Source organism: Panthera pardus, unplaced genomic scaffold (assembly GCF_024362965.1).
Source record: "Panthera pardus isolate Hobbes unplaced genomic scaffold, ASM2436296v1 HiC_scaffold_24, whole genome shotgun sequence".
Lineage (NCBI taxonomy): Eukaryota > Metazoa > Chordata > Mammalia > Carnivora > Felidae > Panthera > Panthera pardus.
This window is the reverse complement of record NW_026526810.1, coordinates 24,415,241-24,436,277: the sequence shown is the minus strand read 5'-3', so window position 1 is coordinate 24,436,277 and position 21,037 is coordinate 24,415,241. Positions and strand designations below refer to the sequence as shown.

Genomic DNA, 21,037 nt, shown 5'->3' with positions numbered 1-21,037 from the left:
GGGCCCCGGTACCACATCTCCCCCTCCCCTCAGAGCTCTGTCTGCCCCTAAAACTCTCCCCACCTATCCAAGCCTGTCTCTTCCTTCTAGGCCAGCTCAGAGCCACGGTCTCCCAGGCGGCTGCTCAGACGGAGAACTTCACACAACTGCTGCCACCCTTCCTAGGCTGAGGGTCAGCGCTTTCTTGAAGCATCCCATTCCTGCATCTCTGTTCTCCGACCTAGTTATTCCAGATACATTTTTATTTGTTTGGCCCTACCCTAAATTGTTAAGATTGGGGTCTGGCTTGCCAAGGGGAGAGACAAAAGCAAAAATCCACAGGGGGCTTATTCAGTGATGGACAGGAGACTGGCAGATAAGAGCTAGCCCTTTTCTCCTTCCATCAGGACACTCAGCTCACCTAAAAACATGTCCGGTCCTCCCATGGCTTGCAGGGGCAACCCAGAGTCTTATCCCCCAAACTCTACACGCCAGGCCCTGGGCTTGTGGGGCAGGAGTGCCACCTGGTGGCCACTTTGGAACAGAGGGGAGTCTTAGCATAGACTGTGGGTAGATACAGACTCCCAAGCCTTTCTGGAGACAAACTCCTCCCTCCACCCCACCACACCCCCACCCCCATCTTTGAGCCTCTATTCTCAGTGCCCAAGGCCTGTGGCACAGCAGAATCTCGTGGGAGTCATGTGGAACCCATCCTGCCTAAAAAAGTCTCCTGACTAGATGTGGCTGAGGTCAGAGCAGGTCCCAGCATGGCCAGTGACCCAAGTAAGGCCCTGCCCTAGCCCAGGCCTCCATTTCTTTGTTTACAAAATGATAAAGAGAAACTATCCTTCTGGTCTATCTCCAATCTAGACCAGAGACACACCAAACTTTCTCATTCTTTCTGTGTTTCCTTGTTTGTAGATTGAAACAGATACGCTTTTAAAATTATCTCTGCAGGACAGGTGTCCCAGGCCCTCCCAGCTCTGATGTGTCACCCGAGCCTGCTGGGGCCACCTGCATGAAAAGAAAGACATGCAGACATGTGATCTCCCACAAACAGTTCACGTTCTTTTGTAGATACAATGATCTAAGAATCCTAATTCTTGACTCTCGGAGGTCATTCAGTCCAACCTGGGAGCCCCTCACAGCAGCCTAGATGGCAGTCATGCAGCCTCTTACATACCCCCAGTGATGATGAGCTCACTTCCAAGGCATCTTACTCAGCTCTCATTAAGCCATCTCCCCTGGGAGAAGACTCCTGCCCAGTGGTCCTAAATCTGTCCTCTGAGGCCACACAGACCATGTCTAATCTCTCTTTCTGGGATACAGCCAGGGGATTTCAATAGGGAATTTCAGCAGAGGTCATGCCCTTCTAAATCTACTCTTTTTTCACGGCAAATAACCCCAATTCCAACTAGGTCCCTCAGGGGCTTTGCTTGTTCTCTGTGATCCTTGTTGATTCCTAGGACGTCAGCAGTCAGGCATTTGACAAACTTCTACAGAGAAGCTCTTAGGTGCTGGGCAGCTCGGTTTGTGTCCATCTCCTTCATTTACTTTTTTTTTTTTTTTTTTTTTAAAGTAAGCTCTACGCCCAATGTAGGGCTTGAACTCACAACCCCAAGATCAGGAGTTGCATGCTCTCTTGGGGCGCCTGGGTGGCTCAGTCAGTTAAGCATCTGACTTCAGCTCAGGTAATGATCTTACAGTTCATGGGTTCAGGCCCTGCATCAGGCTCTGTGCTGACAGCTCAGAGCCTGGAGCCTGCTTTGGATTCTGTGTCCCCCTCTCTGCCCCTCCCCCACTCATGTTTGCGCGCTCTCGCTCTCTCTCAAATAAATAAACATAAACAAAAACTTTTTTTTTAATTAAAAAAAAGAGTTGCATGTTCTCCTGACTGAGCCACCTGGGCACCCCTGTGTCCATCTCCTTCAAAAATAGCACCCTGGTGGCAGATCAGAACACAACATTTAGAAGAGAGGCTGAGTAGTAAAGAGTTGGAAGACTGATTTCCCTCCTGACTACAGCCCCGCAAAGGCACTGCCTGATGGGGCTGAGATACCAGGCTGCTAAATCCTATCGTTCTTAGCCCATGGCCATCCTTGGGCCAATTCCCACCCATCAGCAGTGGCCTTCTGGAACACTGGTTGAGAAAGACTGAGTCTGAATCTGGGCTTAGGAGGGGGGAAAAATGAGAACCCATCCTTCATGAGAACAATTGGTTTTCTAGTCCCCACCACAGGACCTCAGGTTGTCCCTATTCCTGTCCCTCGTTAGGGTTGTTCCTGACTCCATCAGTCATCTAGAACACTCACCAGTCCAGCTCTGAGTGCCCTTCCATCTCTGCTTTACACCCTGTCAACATCTACCTCTACAAACTGAGAGGAAATGTCAAACAGGACACGAGCGGGCTCCAAGAGGTTAGGCTGTCTGTGGAGAAGACCTAACTCTCAGCCCGTCTGACTCAGAAGATTGATTCCCCTCGAAGACCCAAGCTGCCGCTTCCTGGAGGGATGTGCCTCCGAGTGGCTTCCAGCTCTGGCAGCCAGGCCCCGCGTGTGCACACTGACGGAATCGTGCTGATACAATCCCACCCCAGTCCTAGAAAGGGCCAGTTTCCCAGCACAGCCACATCCTGTTACACGAGGAAGCCCTCATCAGTAGATGGGGTAGTATCTACCTCTCTGGGTTGTTAGGAGGTTCAGCCGAGATGGCATATGCGTGTACCCAGCTCAATGACTGGCACAGACAGGGTTAATAGACGAGTACTACCCTACTGCACTGCTGTCAGCCACTTTGCCAACGTACAGCAGGGCAGTGCCTGGGTCTCTGCACAAGGCATTGCAAGCATACAGGGAGCTGAATGCTGTCGCCGGCAACTGCAGAGCCTGAAGGAGCCAGACAGGGCGGGCCCAGGGACACAGGGGCAGAGCCAAGCCGACCTAACCCCCACCCAGGCCCACAGGGGGCTCAGGGAGGCTGGGTAAGCACACGGAGGCCTAAATAACCCCCCAACGTTCTCACCAAACGTTCAATGCCACGGCCCGTGGCAGAAGTGACAAGAGGCCAGCTCAGGGTAGGGCTCTGAGAGCTTGGTCTGGGGCCCAGGCCAGATGGGGCTGAGGCGAGGAGCAGAACCGGGGCCCATGTGCCCAGCAAGCTGTGCCAGCCCAGCCCATGCCAGCCCAGCCAAATTTGAGTTATATCAGGAGAAGGGATCTGCTCAGAAAACTCACCCATCTCTGCATATTTACATATTCTATTTTGGGGTCTTTTCCTTTTTTTTCCCTTAGCTTCCTAGAAAAGTTCTCGTGATCAATTCCAACTTCACCTCTGCTGAACTGCAAAAGCTCACTCTCAGTCCCATCTCCCCCCAACTGCCAACTATCTCCCCTCCAGCTACCCTCCTGCAGGCAAGGTTCTCCAGAGTTCTCTGCCCTCCCTGCCTCTGCTGCCCCCACCTATTCAGGCCTCAACCCCTGCCACTGTTTTCTGGTTCCACTATAACGTTTCCGCAAGGTCACCACGGCTCAAGTCAGCAAGTCCAAGGTCAGCCCTGGCTGCTAAGGTCTCTCCACAGAGCTCACAAAACTGACCGTGCCCTCTTTGTCCAGTTCCATTCCGGCAGCTTTGATGACTCATGGTCTCACCTTCCCAGAAGCGGCGGAGACTGCCCCCTTCCGTGTTCCATGGTCACCAGTCACCATCCCTATGAAGTCTAACTCCTTAGTGGGTGTCCCTTGGCTGCTACCCATCCCTGAAAAGTTGAATTCCCTTCTCACAGGACACAAGCAGAGTCTTCAACCCAAGACTCCCTGATCATTATCTCTAACTTAAGAAACACCCACTGTTCTACAAGACACCCCCACCTGGCTGTCCCATGGCACCGTGAGCCCGACGTGTCCCAAACTGGCCCTGCATTCCAAAGCCAACCCCCGATCTCTTATTCTGGCCGCACCACCATCTACCCGCTCACGCCCCACCACCTTCTCCGTCTCCCTCGTCCCCACATCTAGTCTGTCTTTCACATCTCACATCCCTCCCCTCCACCCAGCCCCCCTGCTGCGGCTCTAGTCCCCACGTGCGTGCGTCCCATCTGCAGGCAGCAAGCCGCCGAGCCGCCGAGCTGGTCTCCCACTGCCAATCTCACTTCCCACAAATCCAGCCTCCACACAGCTGTCAGGTTACCTCACACAAATTTGGTCCCCGCCCCCCACCCCCCACCCCCCAACTGGCCTGCCTAAAGCCATCCAAAGGGTGCTCTCTGCCTTTAGGATAAAGCCCAAGCTCCTCTACCTGGTCAGCCCCTGCACCGCCTCCCACCCCTCTGCACCCACCAGCCAGGAGCAGCAGTGGGAAGTGCACCAGCTTTGGTGCAAGACAGACCTGAGTTCCTGAGGCCAACTTGTCCAATGCCTAACTGCGACTGTGGACGGATGACCTCACCTCTCAAGTCCCTGTGTCCTCACCCGAAAACCGGGGCTAATTAAGTAACGCTCACCTTTCCCAAGAGGCCATGTGAATGCTAAGTCCTCAAATGGCTCTCCACCCGCCCCCCTTCCACACGGCCAGACTGCCAGGTAAGCCCACGGTCAGTGCTTAGTGGATCGATCACAGCTTCCTCACTGGCCTCCCTGCCTCAAGCCTAACCCACTCTCCACCTGTTCACACACAGCAGCCAGTGACCTATCTACAATGCAAACCTCACTCTCCCTGGACTCAAAATCTCCTGTGACTCCCAGTGTTCTTGAGGGAAGTCCAAACTCTTTATACATGGCTTAAAAGGATCCAGCCTCTGCCTACCTCAAAAATCCACCCTGCCACACAGGGCTACAGGAGCTGTATTCTCCCTGCTTCTGGCCCTCTCAGCACGTACACTTTCCTGCCCAACTCCTCCTCCCCCTCAGCTCTCAAGTCAGACACCACTTTCTCCAAGAAGCTCTCCCTCACTCACACACCCCCACCCTAACCCTTTCTATGGGGACCCTTTCTCCCCTTTCTATGGGGACCTGCCTCGTCTGCCTGTCATCAGCCTTTAGTGTAAACATGTTTTTCTGTCTTCCCAATGACGTGGCTCTGTGACAGCAAGGACCCCATCAGGTTTACCTGGCTCAGAGCAGAGGCTGAACGAATGTTTTTTGGGAGAGTAAAGGGAACAATGGTGAGGAAGGAGTCCTTGCCCCGTGGAAAGCCCCAGGCTCTGTGTGGGCGCTTATCAGACTCAACATATATTATTTAAAACATGGCCACAGGAAGTAAAGCCAACTTGCCAAGACCTCGGAGGAAAGAGCTGACAAAGAAGGGAAGGGGAAATCGTGGAAACAGTTCAATTCTTGGAAACAGTGCAACTGGTATTTGGGGGGTCAGTTCCAGGGACAGGGCAGGGTTACTCAAATGTCCCCCAGCATGATGGTGTGGGAGAGTTGAGCCCCAGTGCTTGTGATGGCAGTCCCCAGGGGCAGGGTATGAGTGGCCACAGAATGGAACCTAGCTCTAGGCAGGCAGTGTCATGGGGAGAAGGGCTGTGTCAGCAAGTGGTCCCATGTGGCTGGAAATGACCTCTGTTTCTACCACAAACAAGCCAGAGACGTTGGGTGAAAAGACAGAGAGCTTCCTTCTTGGTCTTTGTTCCCACCCACAAGGAGGCAGCTGGGCTCCAGGTAGACCACTGAGGCCCAAAAGAGGCCCAGCACCAAGAAGCCTGGTAAGTTCCAAGCCTTTGCAGCAAATGCAAACACCTCTCAACATTAATTCCAGGATGGAGAGGGAAATGTGGCAAGACTTCACAGTTTCTGGAGGAGGGACAGAACACTATGCTACTCAGGCCATATCTAGAACAGGGGGTCCTCCTGAGCGCCTCCTCTTAAGAGCATCACTGATAAGGAAGTCATTCATGGAGAACAGGATGTGCGAGGCACCAAAACCAGCACAGGCCAAAGGGGCAAGTGAATTGTCACCCCTCTCCCTAACTAAAGCCACGCTAACAGAGCAGAGAGGGCAGCAGGCTTGTCTGTGTGCTCCCTCGGGGCAGAGATGGGACCAAAGGACAGAAGAGACAGTCCTTATCAGTGGTAGACCTCTTGTCCCAGGAAGTGACAAGCAGAGGCTGAATGACCAGGACGGTGGATGCTGTGGGCAGGACGTCTGCCTAAGGCACAGGGCAGGTGCAGACCTGAGCTCCTTTCCACTGAAACACCATCTGAGGGGAAGGATCTTTTCCTGACAAAGTATTCAAAGCACACGAAACCCACTCGCTCAACTTGGACGTGTCTGCGATGCAGTAGGAAACACTGTGCCAAGGGGAACGAGAGCTCGGGCAGATGGAGCGGCAGCTTGGGGGTTGGTGCCCTCTCTTCAAGATGAAAGCTGAGCCCTGTTCGTGTTGGTGTTGTTGTTTAGTATTGTTATTTAACTGCTCTTGTATTTACGCCTTGAGGACAGAGAAGAGGGCCCTGCCTCTTGGCACAGCTCTGAGGCCCAGAGTCTGGCGTGGTTACAGAATAGGCATCAAAGACTCCCTGGCGAGAGGAGGCCAGGGGAGGAATACGGAATCTTGTGGGAGCCTGTGGGAAGGCGAGCTGCCCTACCCGCTCACAGTAAAAGGACACCTGGCCACTCCTCAGACTGGGGTCATCTCAGAAGAGCAGGCCTCTTCTGGCCACAGCCGCCACACAGCAGCCACCCTGGACCTGGGTGGCGGCTCTGCCCCAGCCTTGGGCATGTCCTGAGGCTGCCACACCCCAACGTACCAAAGGTCCTGGGGCTATCACTGGAAACTTCTCCAAAAAAGAGAATGTGGGCATCACACAGCATCCCGTGATGTGGGTCTAAAATTCTCCACCCAGGGCTCAGAAGCAGGGGCAGGCCACAATCCCTGATCCCACGGCGCCAAGACCCACACACCACGCTTGCCCCATTGCCTCCACCAGCTCAGATCAGCCAGAACGGCCAAGCAATGGACAAGGCGGAAGGTCGACCATCAGATGTATTGGGGAGAGGAGAGATGGGGCACCTTCAGGAGTGCCTCCCACGGGCAGCCGCCTTGGCAGTTTGCTGGGGGGTCAGGAGGAGCAGGAGTTCACGGGGCTCCTCCGGCAAAGATGAGCTCCAGGGCCGCTTGGATGTCGCCGCCAGTGGCCTGCAGGGCCCGCAGGCTCAGCTCATCGTCCTGGATGCCCATGTCGCGCAGCTGCTGCAGCTGGGGCTGCCACTGGCTCTGCAGAAAGACAGGACAAGCGGAAGCCGTTAGCTGGGATCCTCAGTAGACTTGCCGGGGTCTGCTCTTTCAGGGGGAGGGACGAAGGTCGGTTCCTAAGGCAAAGTCGCTGATGTGAAGTTCCGCAGAACGCAGGGCTTCTAGGAAGACTACCAGAGGGCCTTGAGAGTTTAGAGAACAAACGAGAAGTTTTCCCAATTAAAAAAGGAAAAATTTAACATAAGGATCAAAAAAGAAGGCACAGATTACTCACTATCTAAATTTTAAAAAATTAAATTACTTTCTTTCTCCTGCTCTATGTATAGACAGACAGACACATACACACAGATGGGGGGAGGGGGTACATTTTTAAATTAGTTTTGTTTTTGAGTGTGATGCATAGTGAAAAGTTTCCCTCTATCCACTCCCATACCCACCCCAGAGAACCTATTTTACTTATCTTTGAGAAAATACAAATATATATTCCCGTAGCTACTCTTTTCTTAGACCCTGTTCTACCCTCAGCACCTGCCTTTTTTCCAACATAATTAACGTAGCCTGATGATCTCTTTGCCACTAGAGAGCTTTTTAATAACTGTACAATATTCCAACTCATACATGTCTTGAAATGTACCATAACTGAGCTGTTTCCAACCCTTTGCCACTACAAACGATGCCACGGTGACGGCCTCTGTACAAATGTCGTTTTCTACATGCACACACATAACTCCAGGAGAAATTCCAAGAAATGGGGCTGGAAGGAATCATGGCGTTAATCAGCACTTCCTTTCCATGAAGAGCCTGTTCCTGTCCTTTGCCCATTTTTCTATGGAGTTGTTGGTCCTAAATTACTAGAATTCTACACACCAGTGAAGTTTTGCCTGGTATGTGTTACAGACTTTTTCCCTGTTTGTTGTTGGCCTTTGGTCTTTGCTTCTGGTTTGGTGTGGTTTCCTATGCAGAAATCTTCACTTTTACAAACTCAAAATGTATTACTCTTTATGTAACGGCTCCTGGATTTGACTCTCAGCTACAAAAGGCCCTCTCCACTATAAGGGTTTAAAGAAATTAACCCACATTTCCTTTCTTTCTTTTTTTTTTTAAATCTTTTTTTTTTAAGTTTTTTTAATGTTTATTTTTGACAGAGAGAGAGAGAGAGAGACAGAGCATGAGCAGGGGAGGGGCAGAGAGAGAGGGAGACACAGAATCCGAAGCAGGCTCCAGGCTTTGAGCTGTCAGCACAGAGCCCAACGCGGGGCTTGAACTCACGAGCTGTGAGATCATGACCTAGGCCGAAGACGGATGCTCAACCGACTGAACCACCCAGGTGCCCCCCACATTTTCTTTTAGTACTTTCAAAGCTTTATCAATATCTCTACTTCATGAAGGAGGAAGTGCACAACTTAAGGAAGACAATGTGCTCACTCGTGGGAAGAAGGCAGTGGGGATGAAATGCAAATTCAGAGAGGCGGGCAGGCAGTGAGGTGTAGAGGGTCTTTCCAAAACCACACAAACCAACTTGGTTGGTCAGGTGGAGCCAGTGAAAGTTCTTGAGCTGGAGAGCAGAGTGAACAGGCATCTAGCTGGGGAAGATGAAGGAATGGAAAAGACAAGCTGTCCACGGACCCTGCTCCTATTCCCCTCACTGTCCACTGGGACCACACAGGTTTAGAGGAAACCACGGGAGCTTGAACCCTGTCTTTCCCACTTGATGGCTATATGACCCTGGACCAATTCCAGAAATGACATTCACCCCCAGGCTCAGGAAACAGAGTGGAAACACAGTGAAGGAAACAAAGGAAACAAAGTGTTTGGAAACAGAGTGAAGGAAACAAAGCAAAGGAAACAGAGTGAAGCAGACAGCTCATGCACAGAGATATGCAATAAAACGTTGGCTCCTATGGTCTTCCACTTAGTTGCTCGAGTGACCTTTCCATGAAGCAGAGCAGCCATGGTGTCATTCCCTGCTGAAACCTTCCTTGGCTCCCTGGTGACTACAGGATCAAGTCTGGTCTCCTTCCTCAAACACTCAGGGCTGTCACACTCAGGGTCCTGCTCCCCTGTTCTCTGGCTCCGTCTGAGGATCTTCTCCATGAGGACACTGCCTTCTGGCCTTGCAGGCTCCGGGATGTCACATGTACCTCCACACATTTGCTCCAACAGGTGGCTGCCTCTACCTGGACACCATCCTCCCAAATACCCCTTTCCTGTCTGGCTAACCTCTAACCAATTCTTTGATAATCAGTTCAAACGCCCCTTCCTCAGAAAAGTTCTGCCTGACCCAGGCCCTCACTTGAAGCCTGGGCCGGGCTTCTCGCTCTACTGCTCCCGTTTCAATCTCCTGATACCCCTCCATGGCAGAGATGATGATGGCTCACCTCTGCCCCAGGAGCTGGACCCAGATCTGGTATTTCAGTACTCAATACTCAGTCAATGCTCACGGAATGAATGAATGACTCTTTGACTAAAACGGCCATTAAGTGTCCCAGCCACACAGTCAGTGGAGTCAGGCCAGGGCCACAGGGTGCAGGAGTGGAAGCCACAGGGAAAACTGCCCTTGCTGGGAGCATCCTCTCCTGTCACACTGCCAGGCACCAGCTGTTCCTAGAGCGAAGAAGGCCCTCCAGAGAGCAGAAAGAAGCTCCGTATTCAAAGTAACCAGGCAGCCGCATGGATACTGGAGTGGGGAAAACTGACCTGAAGGCTGGGCTGCCCAGAGGCCTGCAGAGCGTGCTGTAGGGCTTGGCTGAAGAGATCGTTGGTGATGGGTGTCCCTGACTGGACACCAGAGGACATTGGTGAGGTCCCTGAGGAATGGCCCTAGAGACAAATCAGTGGTTAGTGCCACCCTCAGAGCCACCTCAATCTTCCAGTACATACACGAGACCATCACAGCACCCCATCGTGGCTCCCTGGGGTACCCAACTACTGCCTCCCAATAGACACCTACGTGGGACAACCATACAGGGGTGCCTAAAAGCTCGCTGAGGCCAGAAAAGATTCCATCCTCTTCTGCCCAGGGAAATGGAACTGAGCCTCTGACCTAGCCTAGGACCGCAGCATTGGGAGAGATGGCCTTGGCAGCTAGAGTGACCATTACCAGGAACGCTTAAGCTGGTGATGGCTGAGACCTGTCAAGGATGAGGAAGGGCACACTACGCGAGGGGAGGTTCTGAACGACGAGGGGAGGAATTCTGGACTATACTGCACCCCGGATGCTAAGCCCTAAAGGCAAGTCAGGGAGAGGGTGACCAGGCTGCAGTGAGAACCCCACCAGGGTTCCAGGAAGACTTCAGCTCAAACCAGATCTAGCTCTAGGGTCAGCAAAGGTAAACTCACTGTACTGCTGGGGAGCTTCTCCCCTGGGGGCCCGGCCCCCATCTTCATACCTGGGTGCCAGGAGTCGGCGTGTGAGAGCTGCTCTCCGGAGTGCTGGCCAGGGCCAGGGCAGTGGCCAGCTCGCTCTGGGTAATGGGCCGGGGGCCAGCAGCTCCACTGTACCCCAGGGAGGCTGGGCGGGAGCTGGGTGTGCTGCTAGAAGGCGTGGACCTGGAGGTCTGGAGAAGGGAGGTGCCCAGGATCAGGGAAGTGGCACTGAGACATTCCCAAATGAACCCCGCCCCCGCGGCAGGAACAGAAGGAGCCTCCCCAAGCTGCCAGGTTCAGAAAGGAATAGTATGACATAGATTGGCCACCATAGGGGTTAAGACCACCCCCTGGCTTGGGTGTGCCAAGTCCCAGGGAGAGGCGCATCCCTGGCACCATCTCCTCTAAATGGCAAGCAGCCAGGCCACTTACTGGGTGAAAGTCGTCCTCATCGTCAGAGAGCCCTTCAAACAGGAAGCCACCTGGAGGAGGGAGAACAGATTTCGGGAGGAAGAACAGAAAGGCACAGGCGTAGCTCCAGAATCTCAGTTCAGATACTCTCCAAATTCACATTTTCATCTCTCCCCTTGGAAAATTACAGGACAGATGCACTCCCTGACTCAAACCGAGAGTTCCCGAGGAACGCCCTCTGCCAGAGCTATACATAGCTGCTGAGTAAAGCAAATCCCTGGGCCACTGCCGGCTCCCGAGGGGGCCTACGTTACGCTTTCTGGGGCCTACCTGGCATGTCCCGGTACGAGCTGGAGGGCATGCTCCTCGAAGAGGAGTCAGCTCCTGGCAGTGGGGTGCTACCCGCCACCGAGTGCAGAACCAGGACGATGGCATTGACCAGGGCTGGGTGAGCAGGCACCAACCTGGGATAGAGGCAGGAAGAAACACAAGGGTGACTAAGAAGGAAAGAGACCCCTCAGCATGCCAGCAGTTCTGGGTGCCCCTCAAAACAGCTGCATTCCCTTGCCTGACTTGAAATTCCTTGGCACCTCCCACCGGTTGGCTCTATTCTCCTGCCCTGCCCTCAGCAGCAATGGCAAGGCCGCCAGTCCTAGGGTCCACTGCCAATGCTTCACCTTCCCCTCTGGCAAGGCATGATAGGACATGCACAGCCAAGGAGGCTCAGGGGTCTCTCTCTAGTCTCATCTCCGTCACTACTTTCCTGGATGACCTCTGTCAGGTGCCTTCTCTTCCCAGGGTGGAGCTGTTTTCTTCACTTGCAAAATAAGGTCTATAACCTGTACTGTCCCTTCTAGTTCTAAAATTTTAGGGATCAGTGCTCCTGCATCTTTCCCCATCTTAAAATATTTTAAAGGCTCAGGGCACCTGGGTGGCTCCGTTGGTTAAGCATCCGACTTCGGCTCAGGTCATGATCTCGTGGATCGTGAGTTCAAGCCCTGCATCAGGCTCTCTACTGTCAGCATGGGGCCCGCTTTGGATCCTCTGCCTCCCTCTCTTTGCCCCTCCCCTGCTTGTGCATGTGTGTGTTCGCTCTCTCACTCTCTCAAAAAAAAAGTATATATATATATATATATATATACACACACACACACATATATATATATATGTGTGTGTGTATATATATATATACACACACACATATATATATACTTTTATATATATATATATATATATTTACATTTATATATATTTTTACATATATATATATATATTTTAAAAGCTCTCCAATGTCTACCGAATGAGCACTGAACTGAGCCCGGCTGCAAAGCCACCTCCCTCAGAACCCTGCTTCAACTCCGCATCTCCACGTGTCCTGTCCCCGGGCTTCGTCGGTCTACTGGGAGCCCCTGCTCTTTCTCACCTGCTGACATACTTAACAGGTAGACTTTGGGAGAGATGGGGTTGGGCTCTAAGAGCAGAATCTGGGGTGACGATTAGGTTTCTGACCCAACCATGAGGAGACACAGTACCCTTTAATAAGATGGGTAGACTTACGTATCAAGCATGCTGGGATCAGCGAAGACAGAGAAGAGGTCCTTGTCCTGGAGAACGCCTGAAGGAGAACAGGGCTCACCTCAGAGACTGTTCCTAGTCTAGGAGGGTATGAAGAGGCTTTAGGCCTCAGAGCAACCAGCTCAACAGGGACACAGGACCACAGAGCAGCTCTCATGAGAAGGGGAGGAAACAAAACACCGAGAAGCACAACCCAAGTGTTCTCCACCGTGTTCCCCACTCACCACCTCCCTCTGCACTTAGGTCACATGCTGCATACCGACACATCAGCCTCTCTTCCCCATATATCTGGGTTCCTCCCTTGGCCACCAAAGTGTGTAGGAAGTCTTCCCTCCTGGGGGCGAAATGCTGCCCCCATCTGGTAGGTTTACCATCTCATTTATGATGTTAGCTAGGCCAGGATTTCTCAGCAGCACTGACCGCTCTTGGAGGGCTGGGTGTATGTAACACATCTTGGTTACCCCTCACCCCAACAAGACCAGTGGTTCTTCACAAGATGGTAATTGCCTCTCCCTGTTTCTCCTTCTCCAACAACTCCTGTTTCCTCAAGCTCAGTCCTGCACTTACCGAGGGCAATGGGGTCACTGCTGAGACCTGGGGTGGCCACAATGATCTGATCCAGAGATTCCTTATTGCTGAGCATCTTAAAGACCTGCAGGAGAAATGGGGGTGGGGGCAGGGGTGCTGAGCACTCAACCAGCTCAATCCACTCAGCAAACACCTGCACGCTGCTGAAGTGCTTCCTCCCTCTGTGTGCTTGCATGCACACCACCACAATGGAACAATAGCCCCAGGAAACACATGAACTTTTTTCTCTAAGATTATAGCTTACTGGAGGGGAAACAAACAATTTTTAAAGAAAGCAAGACCACGGTAAACCTTCAATCTCTAGTCCTGTCCCTCATCTGTAGCTCTAATGCTTCCAAAATAAAAGCTCTCTTTGTAAGCCCAATGGCAAACGTTCTTCTAGGTCCCAAAAGCCCTTTTCAATCTCTGTAAAATTATCATTTCATATGCATATATGTCGGGAAGTTTGCAGCTCTATTAATTCTGCTTATCAACTCTCCTACAGAAAGACATCAGCACATTTGCCCAGTGAGGAAATCCAGGTAAGGAGCAGTGGGCAGGCAGTTCAGCAAAAGTCAAAGAATGACGCCCGGCAGAAACAGCATGTGGATCCATTGGCTGTAACTATATTCATTCCATGAGGCCAATCCAATATCAGGAGAGGTAGTATCATTCTCACGAGAGGAAATCAACAAGACCTAGCTGAGAGAGCCTGTTTGGGGGGTGATAGGGCTCTACTGAGACCCACAGACACGACAAAAACTCCCCAAGGAACTCTTAGTAGCCATGGTAACAGGCTTCCAGCTCCCACTCGACACCACTCACCAGCGTTCACACCCTCTCCTGCCATCCTGGCAAGAGTCTGGGGCAAGGGGCCTCGGCACACACTCACCGCCTCCCTGTAGGAGGAGCTGCTGTGCAGGGCAGTGTGCAGCACCCGGAACTCCCTCAGGGCAGCCACTCTGTCCACAGGCTCTGGGGACAAGACACTCAGTTACCTACAACCCGGCCCTGTCCCTGCGGCAGATGCAGAGCATCATCCAGCGTGTTCCCTCAGCACCCCACAAAGAACATGAGTGCCCATTCAGAAAAACCCACTGATGCCACCACAGATGGGAGAACCACACCCTCTTTGGAGCAGCTCCAGTACACAAGGCAAACAAATTCAAGTTCAGGTGGCAGTGGTGGATCTCAGCACCTGAAAGAGACCGCTCTGATCAATATCCCACTGCGGGAGTTCTAGACTTGTTACATTTGAAAAGGAGGAATGTATAGCCAACTCTGTAGACTTTTAGACAGCGATTTAAAATAAGAACCAAAAGCCATCTGAACAATATGGAGCAATGCTGACACAATATGTTAAGAGAAAGAAATAGAACACGAAGTTGTACATATGTTCTCTAGTAAAACTCCGTAAAATGTGTCAGTGTGCACGTGGTCCAAGGCTGGAAGGGGACAAAGGGGAGAAGAGAACTTAGGGAGGGTGGCAGGATCAAGGCTAATTGTTTTCTCTGTCATATTTTCTTTTAGGCTTCTATATTATTTTTAATCTTAAAATATACATATATATAAGAACCAAGAAAAAACACTGTACCCCTTAACCTTGTTATCACCTACGCCCAACAGCAAGTGTTTCACTGGGACTCAAAGCTCCTTCCTGATCTTTGGACACTATGATTTGTATATATGGGAAAGTTTAGCCGTTGGCTTAGTTTTAATTGGTAAAGCAGATGTTTTCTAGGAGAAGGTATTCTAAGCTTCAGTGAGACTGTGTGCAAAATCATGGGAGAATAAAAGAATGAGGTGCTTTGATGGAATCCCAAGTCATTTTTTTTTTGTGGCCAGGGCTCACGGTACACGTCCCTGCTCAAACAGCAGGCTAAGTAAGATCCTGAAGAGATCCGTAACCTGCCACAGAGAACCATCAAAGGGATCCAGGTGGGAAGGGAGGGACTGACAGGTTCTCCTCCTACAGGCGCTAATCTAGTGGGAGACCCAGAAATGTGCTTCCTTTTATAAGAGCACTCAAAAATAAAATATCCAAAATGCCACCGCGAAACCGTTTCTTTTCAGATCTAAGTTTATTTTCACCCCGCAATAAAACATGCACGTGTTTCAAAGATAAAACTCCAGGCCAAAGGGAGGAGGAAAAGGACTCTTAATATCTGAATCCAGTCATCAGCTAAGAGCTGTGGTTGTCTCTGTAACATCTCTGAGCTAATCTCTACCTCACTCTTTGGAAGTGGGAAGCAGCCAGCCCAGTGGAAAGAATGTGGGCTCTAGAGCCAGGAAAACCTGATTCACATCCCAGCTCTTGCATTAATTTTCTAAGTAGGTGACCTTGAATAAATACCTTTTCTAACTTTCCTTTTCTTCATCTATCAAATGCTAATGCTGTTACCTGGCCTGCAGGTCTAATGATTAAATGGGATATCAAAGACAAACAATCTGGCTTGAAGAAGCAACAAATGTTACTTTCCTTCTGTCAGTGCCCTCCAGCCAAAGACGAGAGGGGCACACCTGCAGTGGACCAAGTTGGGCTCACTGCTCTGTACAAAGGGAAGGATGCACACCACGAGAATTGGGGGTATCGCAATATGATGATGTTACAGAAGATTTATAGGATTTGGGATTCGGCTGCGGGATCGGGGGTGGGGGGGCGGTTTCAAGAAGTAGGGTTTTGTTCTGGATTGAACGCTGTCAGGAAGTGGGGGTGATTTTATGATTGGATAGCTAATAATTCTTAGCTAGAAGGAAAGAAAACTAGAGCGAGGCCAACGCTGTAACTGGTAAAGAAGCAACAGCCACACATAATAGCCAGGATGGAGGGATATTTGGTCACTTCTGTGATGTGAACAACGCTCAGGGCTTTGTCTCTGTTCAGAAATGAGAGGGATCTTATTCTTGTCTTGATCCATTATAGTCTCAGAGTGAGTGGCCTTACAGGTGTTGGCGATCTGTTGAAATTGCTCATGTTTCAAGGCCTAGCCAAGGGCCAGGCCAACTCTTGAATGTCAGAGACTGCCTTTCTCTTTCTCACCTCCCGTCAGTGGACAAGAGATCTTTTGTCCTTGATGTTTAGAATTGAAAAGAGGGGATATTTCAGACTGATAACCAATCACAGCAGTCATGAACATTTCAAAAATATGTCAGATGGGCAGTTTAACAAACCTCTTTTACATAGCTTAGCTTTATCCCTGGGGACACTTTTAAAACACAGATGCAAAACTGAAATTATGAATGCCAAGCAGCACCGTTTATTAATAAATCAAAAGGGCATTCGAGGTTTTGTGAGTGTTCTCCAAGAGCTACTTTAGTACTGTTCAAATATTTTCAAGCTTCAGGAAAATAAACTACCAGTACAGCAGAAGTGAGCTATCCAGGGCCACTTGTGGGAAGATTTGCTACAGCATTAGGAGAGCACAGGGAGTTTCAGCTTTTTTCTAGTAAGAACAACAACAAAGAGATCCAAAGTTCACTGAGAAATAAACTGTTAATCTAAACAAGTTTAAAGAGACACACGCTCCCTACCCCACTAGAATACAATGGGTAATGAACTTAAAGTGTAGAGAAACAAGTCCCCTTCTGTTAGTGGTGTTGGCAGCAAATAGATTAAAACTGTACTCTACTGGGGCGCCTGGGCGGCTCAGTCAGTTAAGCGTCTGACTTCGGCTCAGGTCATGATCTCCCAGTCCGTGGGTTTGAGCCCCGCGTCGGGCTCTGTGCTGACAGCTCCGAGTCTGGACCCTGCTTTGGATTCTGTCTCCCTCTCTCTCTGCCCCTCCCCTGCTCGTGCTCTGTCTCTCTCTCTCTCAAAAATAAAGAAACATTAAAAAAAAAAAAATCAAAACTGCACTCTATTACCAATGGGACTAATCCACTAGGTAATAATAGATATCCTCCATCACTATCTCGGTAACTCACTTCTTTGTTCCACCCAGGCCAGGCCTCAAGAGCACACAGACCCTTTCAGTGTAGACATTACAGAAACTCTGCTTGTCTAAGGGCCCTTACTCACCTGGTTTCTGATCAGGCTCGGGCCAGGACTTGCGCAGAACATGGACTGTGGACCCAGGTTGGATGCCGTAGAAGTCAAGGGTCTGGTCATCTTTAAGCTTCCGGCCACAGTAGATCAGATCTAAAAAGAGAACTGTCCATTTATATTTTATTCTTCAAAACAGTGTAGATAGTTTCTGCCCCTAAGAAACTTATCTTGATCGGATAGCTGGAGAAGGATACGTGCTTTAAAAAGTACTCTTTATTAATAAATACATTTTAGTAACAAATTATTAGCAAGTACAAACTCATAAAATACAGAATCTATGCGCAGGTAGGCTCTAGAGCTTAACATCATGCTGACTGATATTTAATTGAATGGGAAAATGCAACAACAAAAAAGGATGAACCCAGTGTTTTTATGACTAAGAACATACTTTTTGCCAGTTGGACACCTCAGCTATTATAAATTACGTTTATGATATAATTTAGCATTACATTTAAATTCCCTCTTCCTCCACCTAGAATACCCTTACCATCTTCCTTTCCTTTATTTACTGCCTTCCCTCTAACCAACCAACCAAGCAAAAACACAAATCCTTCTAATTATCCTTTAAAACCCATCTCAAATGCCATATACTGGGGCCCTCCCCCAACAAGCTGCTCCTTCCCTAGCACACCCCAAATTCTTGCTCTTTCAGGGAAGGAATTTAACAATGTCATGGTTAAGGAGCTCTGTGATAAAGGAACTCAGTATAATGCGCAACTGAAATGGCAACCAATAGTTTTATTTCATGGTTTGTGTTTCTATTCACCCAACTACCATTAACTTCCCCGGACCATTAACATTAATGAGGCAACAAATCCCAAACTCTTAATTTACCCTTGTAATTCCCGAAGTATCCTCCCCAGAAAGAGAGCAGAGCAGCAGCCCAACCCGTTTCAGAGACTCACCAATCAGCTCAGGGTCTGGAACAGACTCCTGGAGTTTTCCAGCAATGAGTTGCTTCAGAAATGAAATACTATAGCCCCCCAGTGAGTATTCACCCAGCTCTGACTCCGGCAACTGAAGAACAGACTTTGGGGCAAGTGGCTGGTCGGCCAGCTTCACCGCCAGATGCCAATCTGAGAGAGACATCCTCTCTCTTTCGCGCTCTCTCTTTCTCCCTGTAAAGGAACAGAGCCTTAGTGGTTAAAGGACAGACTGCCACCCTACACCACCCCCACCCCACCAAGGGGCTGAATGAAAGATAATTCATTGTGACACTGTTGGAAAAACACAGGGTGCAACATCAGGAAGCCAGAACTAGAATCTGGGGTCCTTTCTATACCCATCCTATGATAAACAGCAAAAAAACTTCAGCTCGCTAGGCCTTGGTTTCTTTATCTTTAAAGTGGACATAAAAATGGAATGTCGTGAGGTTCAAATGAGATCATCCAACCCCCTCCCTTACGTACACTCCTTATTTCCAATTTTCTTCATCAACTCTTGCTTGAACTGCAATAGCTTTATAACAAGCCCCTGCCTCTTGCCTCTCTTCCTATCAAATATCCATGCTGCCACCCAACTCATCACTATTTTTTTTCAATTCAGTATAGCTAACAGTGTTATATTATTTTCAGGTGTACAGTCTAGTGATTCAATAATTGTGTACATTACTCGGTGCTCATCATGCCAAATGTACTCAATCTCCATCACTATTTCACCCATCCCCCCCACCCACCTCTGTTCTGGTAACCATCTGTTTGTTCTCCATAGTTAATCATCACTTTAAAACATAGATCTTATCAAAACATTCCTCTGCTTAGGACTCCTCCAACGACTCCAAACCACTTCTGTGAATAAGTCTATAACTCCACAGCCTGGCTTATGACAACATTTGTTTTGTTTTATGTTTTGTTTTGTTTTATGACAACATTCTTTCTGTTCCCTCTGCCAGCCTTCCTCCCCAACAGAGCCCTGCCCTGCCCTAACCTCCCCCCAGCACTTAAGTCCACCCCCAGGAAGCCTCCAGTCTTAACAAACGGCTCCCACTTTATATCTCTGTTCATCTGCTAACTCTGCATGTATAATTCCTCCTCCTCCCTCTGGCCTCTTAGCAAACTACTAAGATCAACTCAAATACAACCTTCTCTGTCCCCTCCTTCCTCTGTTGTTCCCACATACCCTCAGGGCAAAGGGTTACAAATATCTATATACTTGTCAAACCCCAGTCCCCAACGCCTTCCTGAAGGCCCCTGATAGCAAAGACTAGAATTTTTGCCTTTATTGTCCCAACGCTTGGCAGATGTGGGTCCCCAGAAAATGAATCAGAAACTCTGAGGGTGGAAGAATCCTCCAAGGCAAGCCCTCGTTATAATCATTATTGCTTCCAAAGAGGCCTCTAGTAGGGAAGCTAAAAAAAAAAAAAAAAAAGGCCGTGTGGCTTTGAAGCTGCACAGCAGACCCCAAGGCATCCTCAAGGTACCGATCTCCAGGTTTATGAGAAGGAAGGAAATAAATAGGTCTTTTTATATACCATATCATTTTATCCTCACAACTGTTCCTTGAGGCAGGCATTACCAACTAAACATTGAAGACAAGGGAACCGTGACTCAGAAAGGTGAAGTCACTGGCCCAAGGTTACAGACAGCTAATGGTGGGGCAGGAGCACGATCTCTTAGGTGACGACCCCACCACTCCCACGGAACCAGCTAACTAATGGACACATGTCGAGCCCGCGCAACCCGGGGCCCAGAGCCCTCACCCGTCCCGCGGAAGGAACCCGGCCGCAGAGCCGCCGGTGTAAACACACTCCGGTCCTCTCGCCGGAAACCGGAAACCCTGCGCTGCATTCTGGGAATTGCAGTTTCTGCTTGCGGCCCCGTCCCTTCTAAATCCCCTGTCTGCTGGTGGCGCTAATTGCAAAGCTTCCGGTTCTGGGGTGGGCGTGGCTTCCGAGTCCCTTGAAATTTCCCGCGCGGGGCACAGCTGCGGCTTTCGCGGGTGAAAGGCCTGGTTCCTGTCTGCGTTCCAGGGCGCGAGTTGCGGGAGGTGGGCCTGGCGCCGTCCCCGGGAGCATGCAGAGTCCTCCGGCAGCGCTGGGTTGTTACTGCGCCGCCAGAGGGAAGGCCCCTCCCGGAGCCCCTCCTGCTCCGACGCTCGCCACCCGCCTTCCCTTAGCGGCCTCTTCAGACACACCCAGTGGTACCTTGCGGCCCTCCCCTGGAAAACCGAGGGCTCTCGGATGAAGGCATCCTCTTTTGCGCTTCTCGCAGCCAGTCTACCAATGAGGCAAAAGCAGGAACGGAAGGACGACTCCCTGTAAACGTGGGTCCGCTGTTAAGTCGGAATCCTTGCTTCACCATGCAGTGGTGAGGTTTATATAACAGTCATTCATAGAATCAATTTGGAGAGGGGAATTTCCACTGAACTGTAATAGAGAAACTGCATATTTTAAATGCATGGTTAGAATTGGTTTGCGTTTGCACAGAAATTAGAATTAGCGCTAAAATGTTGAAGAAAGTTACTTTTTTTTTTTTTTTAAATCTGAGAGCGAGGGAAGGGAAGAGAGAATCTTGGGCTCGGCTCGGAGCCCGAGGCAGGACTTGATCCTGTGACCCTGGGATCATGACCTGCGCTGAAATCAATAGTCGGGTGCTCAACCTGCTTAGCCACCCAGGCGCCCCAAGAGGGGCCACTTCTAATTGGATTCTATTCGAGAATTAATTCAAGGACTAAGGAAAGCAAAAGAACAGGCGAATATAAGTGAATGAGGTTGATCATAGCAGCTGAAGGCTGATCTGGTGTGCACAAACGTAGAAGTGTAATTCTAGAACATTCTAATGTAAGCCTGGGACTGGGGCAGCAACTGAGCGGGATAGCTTGTCTGAGGAGAGCAAACCACAGGGTCTGGAAGGGCCTAACATTGTAGGCAGGGACCCCTCTGCTTTTCTGATATGTTATGTGGG

General features: G+C 50.1%; 1 protein-coding gene across 2 annotated transcripts; it reads right to left on the bottom strand.

Moving 5' to 3' along the window:
- Nucleotides 1–6,943: 6,943 nt before the first annotated feature.
- Nucleotides 6,944–19,961, bottom strand: UBL7 (ubiquitin like 7). Of its 2 annotated transcripts, none has more exons than XM_019441472.1 (11): nucleotides 19,834–19,961; nucleotides 18,041–18,253; nucleotides 17,109–17,240; nucleotides 13,983–14,065; nucleotides 13,091–13,175; nucleotides 12,506–12,563; nucleotides 11,279–11,412; nucleotides 10,970–11,019; nucleotides 10,561–10,728; nucleotides 9,869–9,991; nucleotides 6,944–7,192 (listed from the first exon to the last, which is right to left on the bottom strand). In XM_019441472.1, exons 1-11 carry the CDS (start codon nucleotides 19,919–19,921, stop codon nucleotides 7,055–7,057), a joined length of 1,272 nt encoding a protein of 423 aa, XP_019297017.1. In that variant the 5' UTR covers nucleotides 19,922–19,961; the 3' UTR covers nucleotides 6,944–7,054. The 2 variants fall into 2 exon arrangements, with proteins under 2 accessions (XP_019297017.1, XP_019297018.1); XM_019441473.2 differs by having other exon boundaries at nucleotides 17,109–17,228.
- Nucleotides 19,962–21,037: the final 1,076 nt, after the last annotated feature.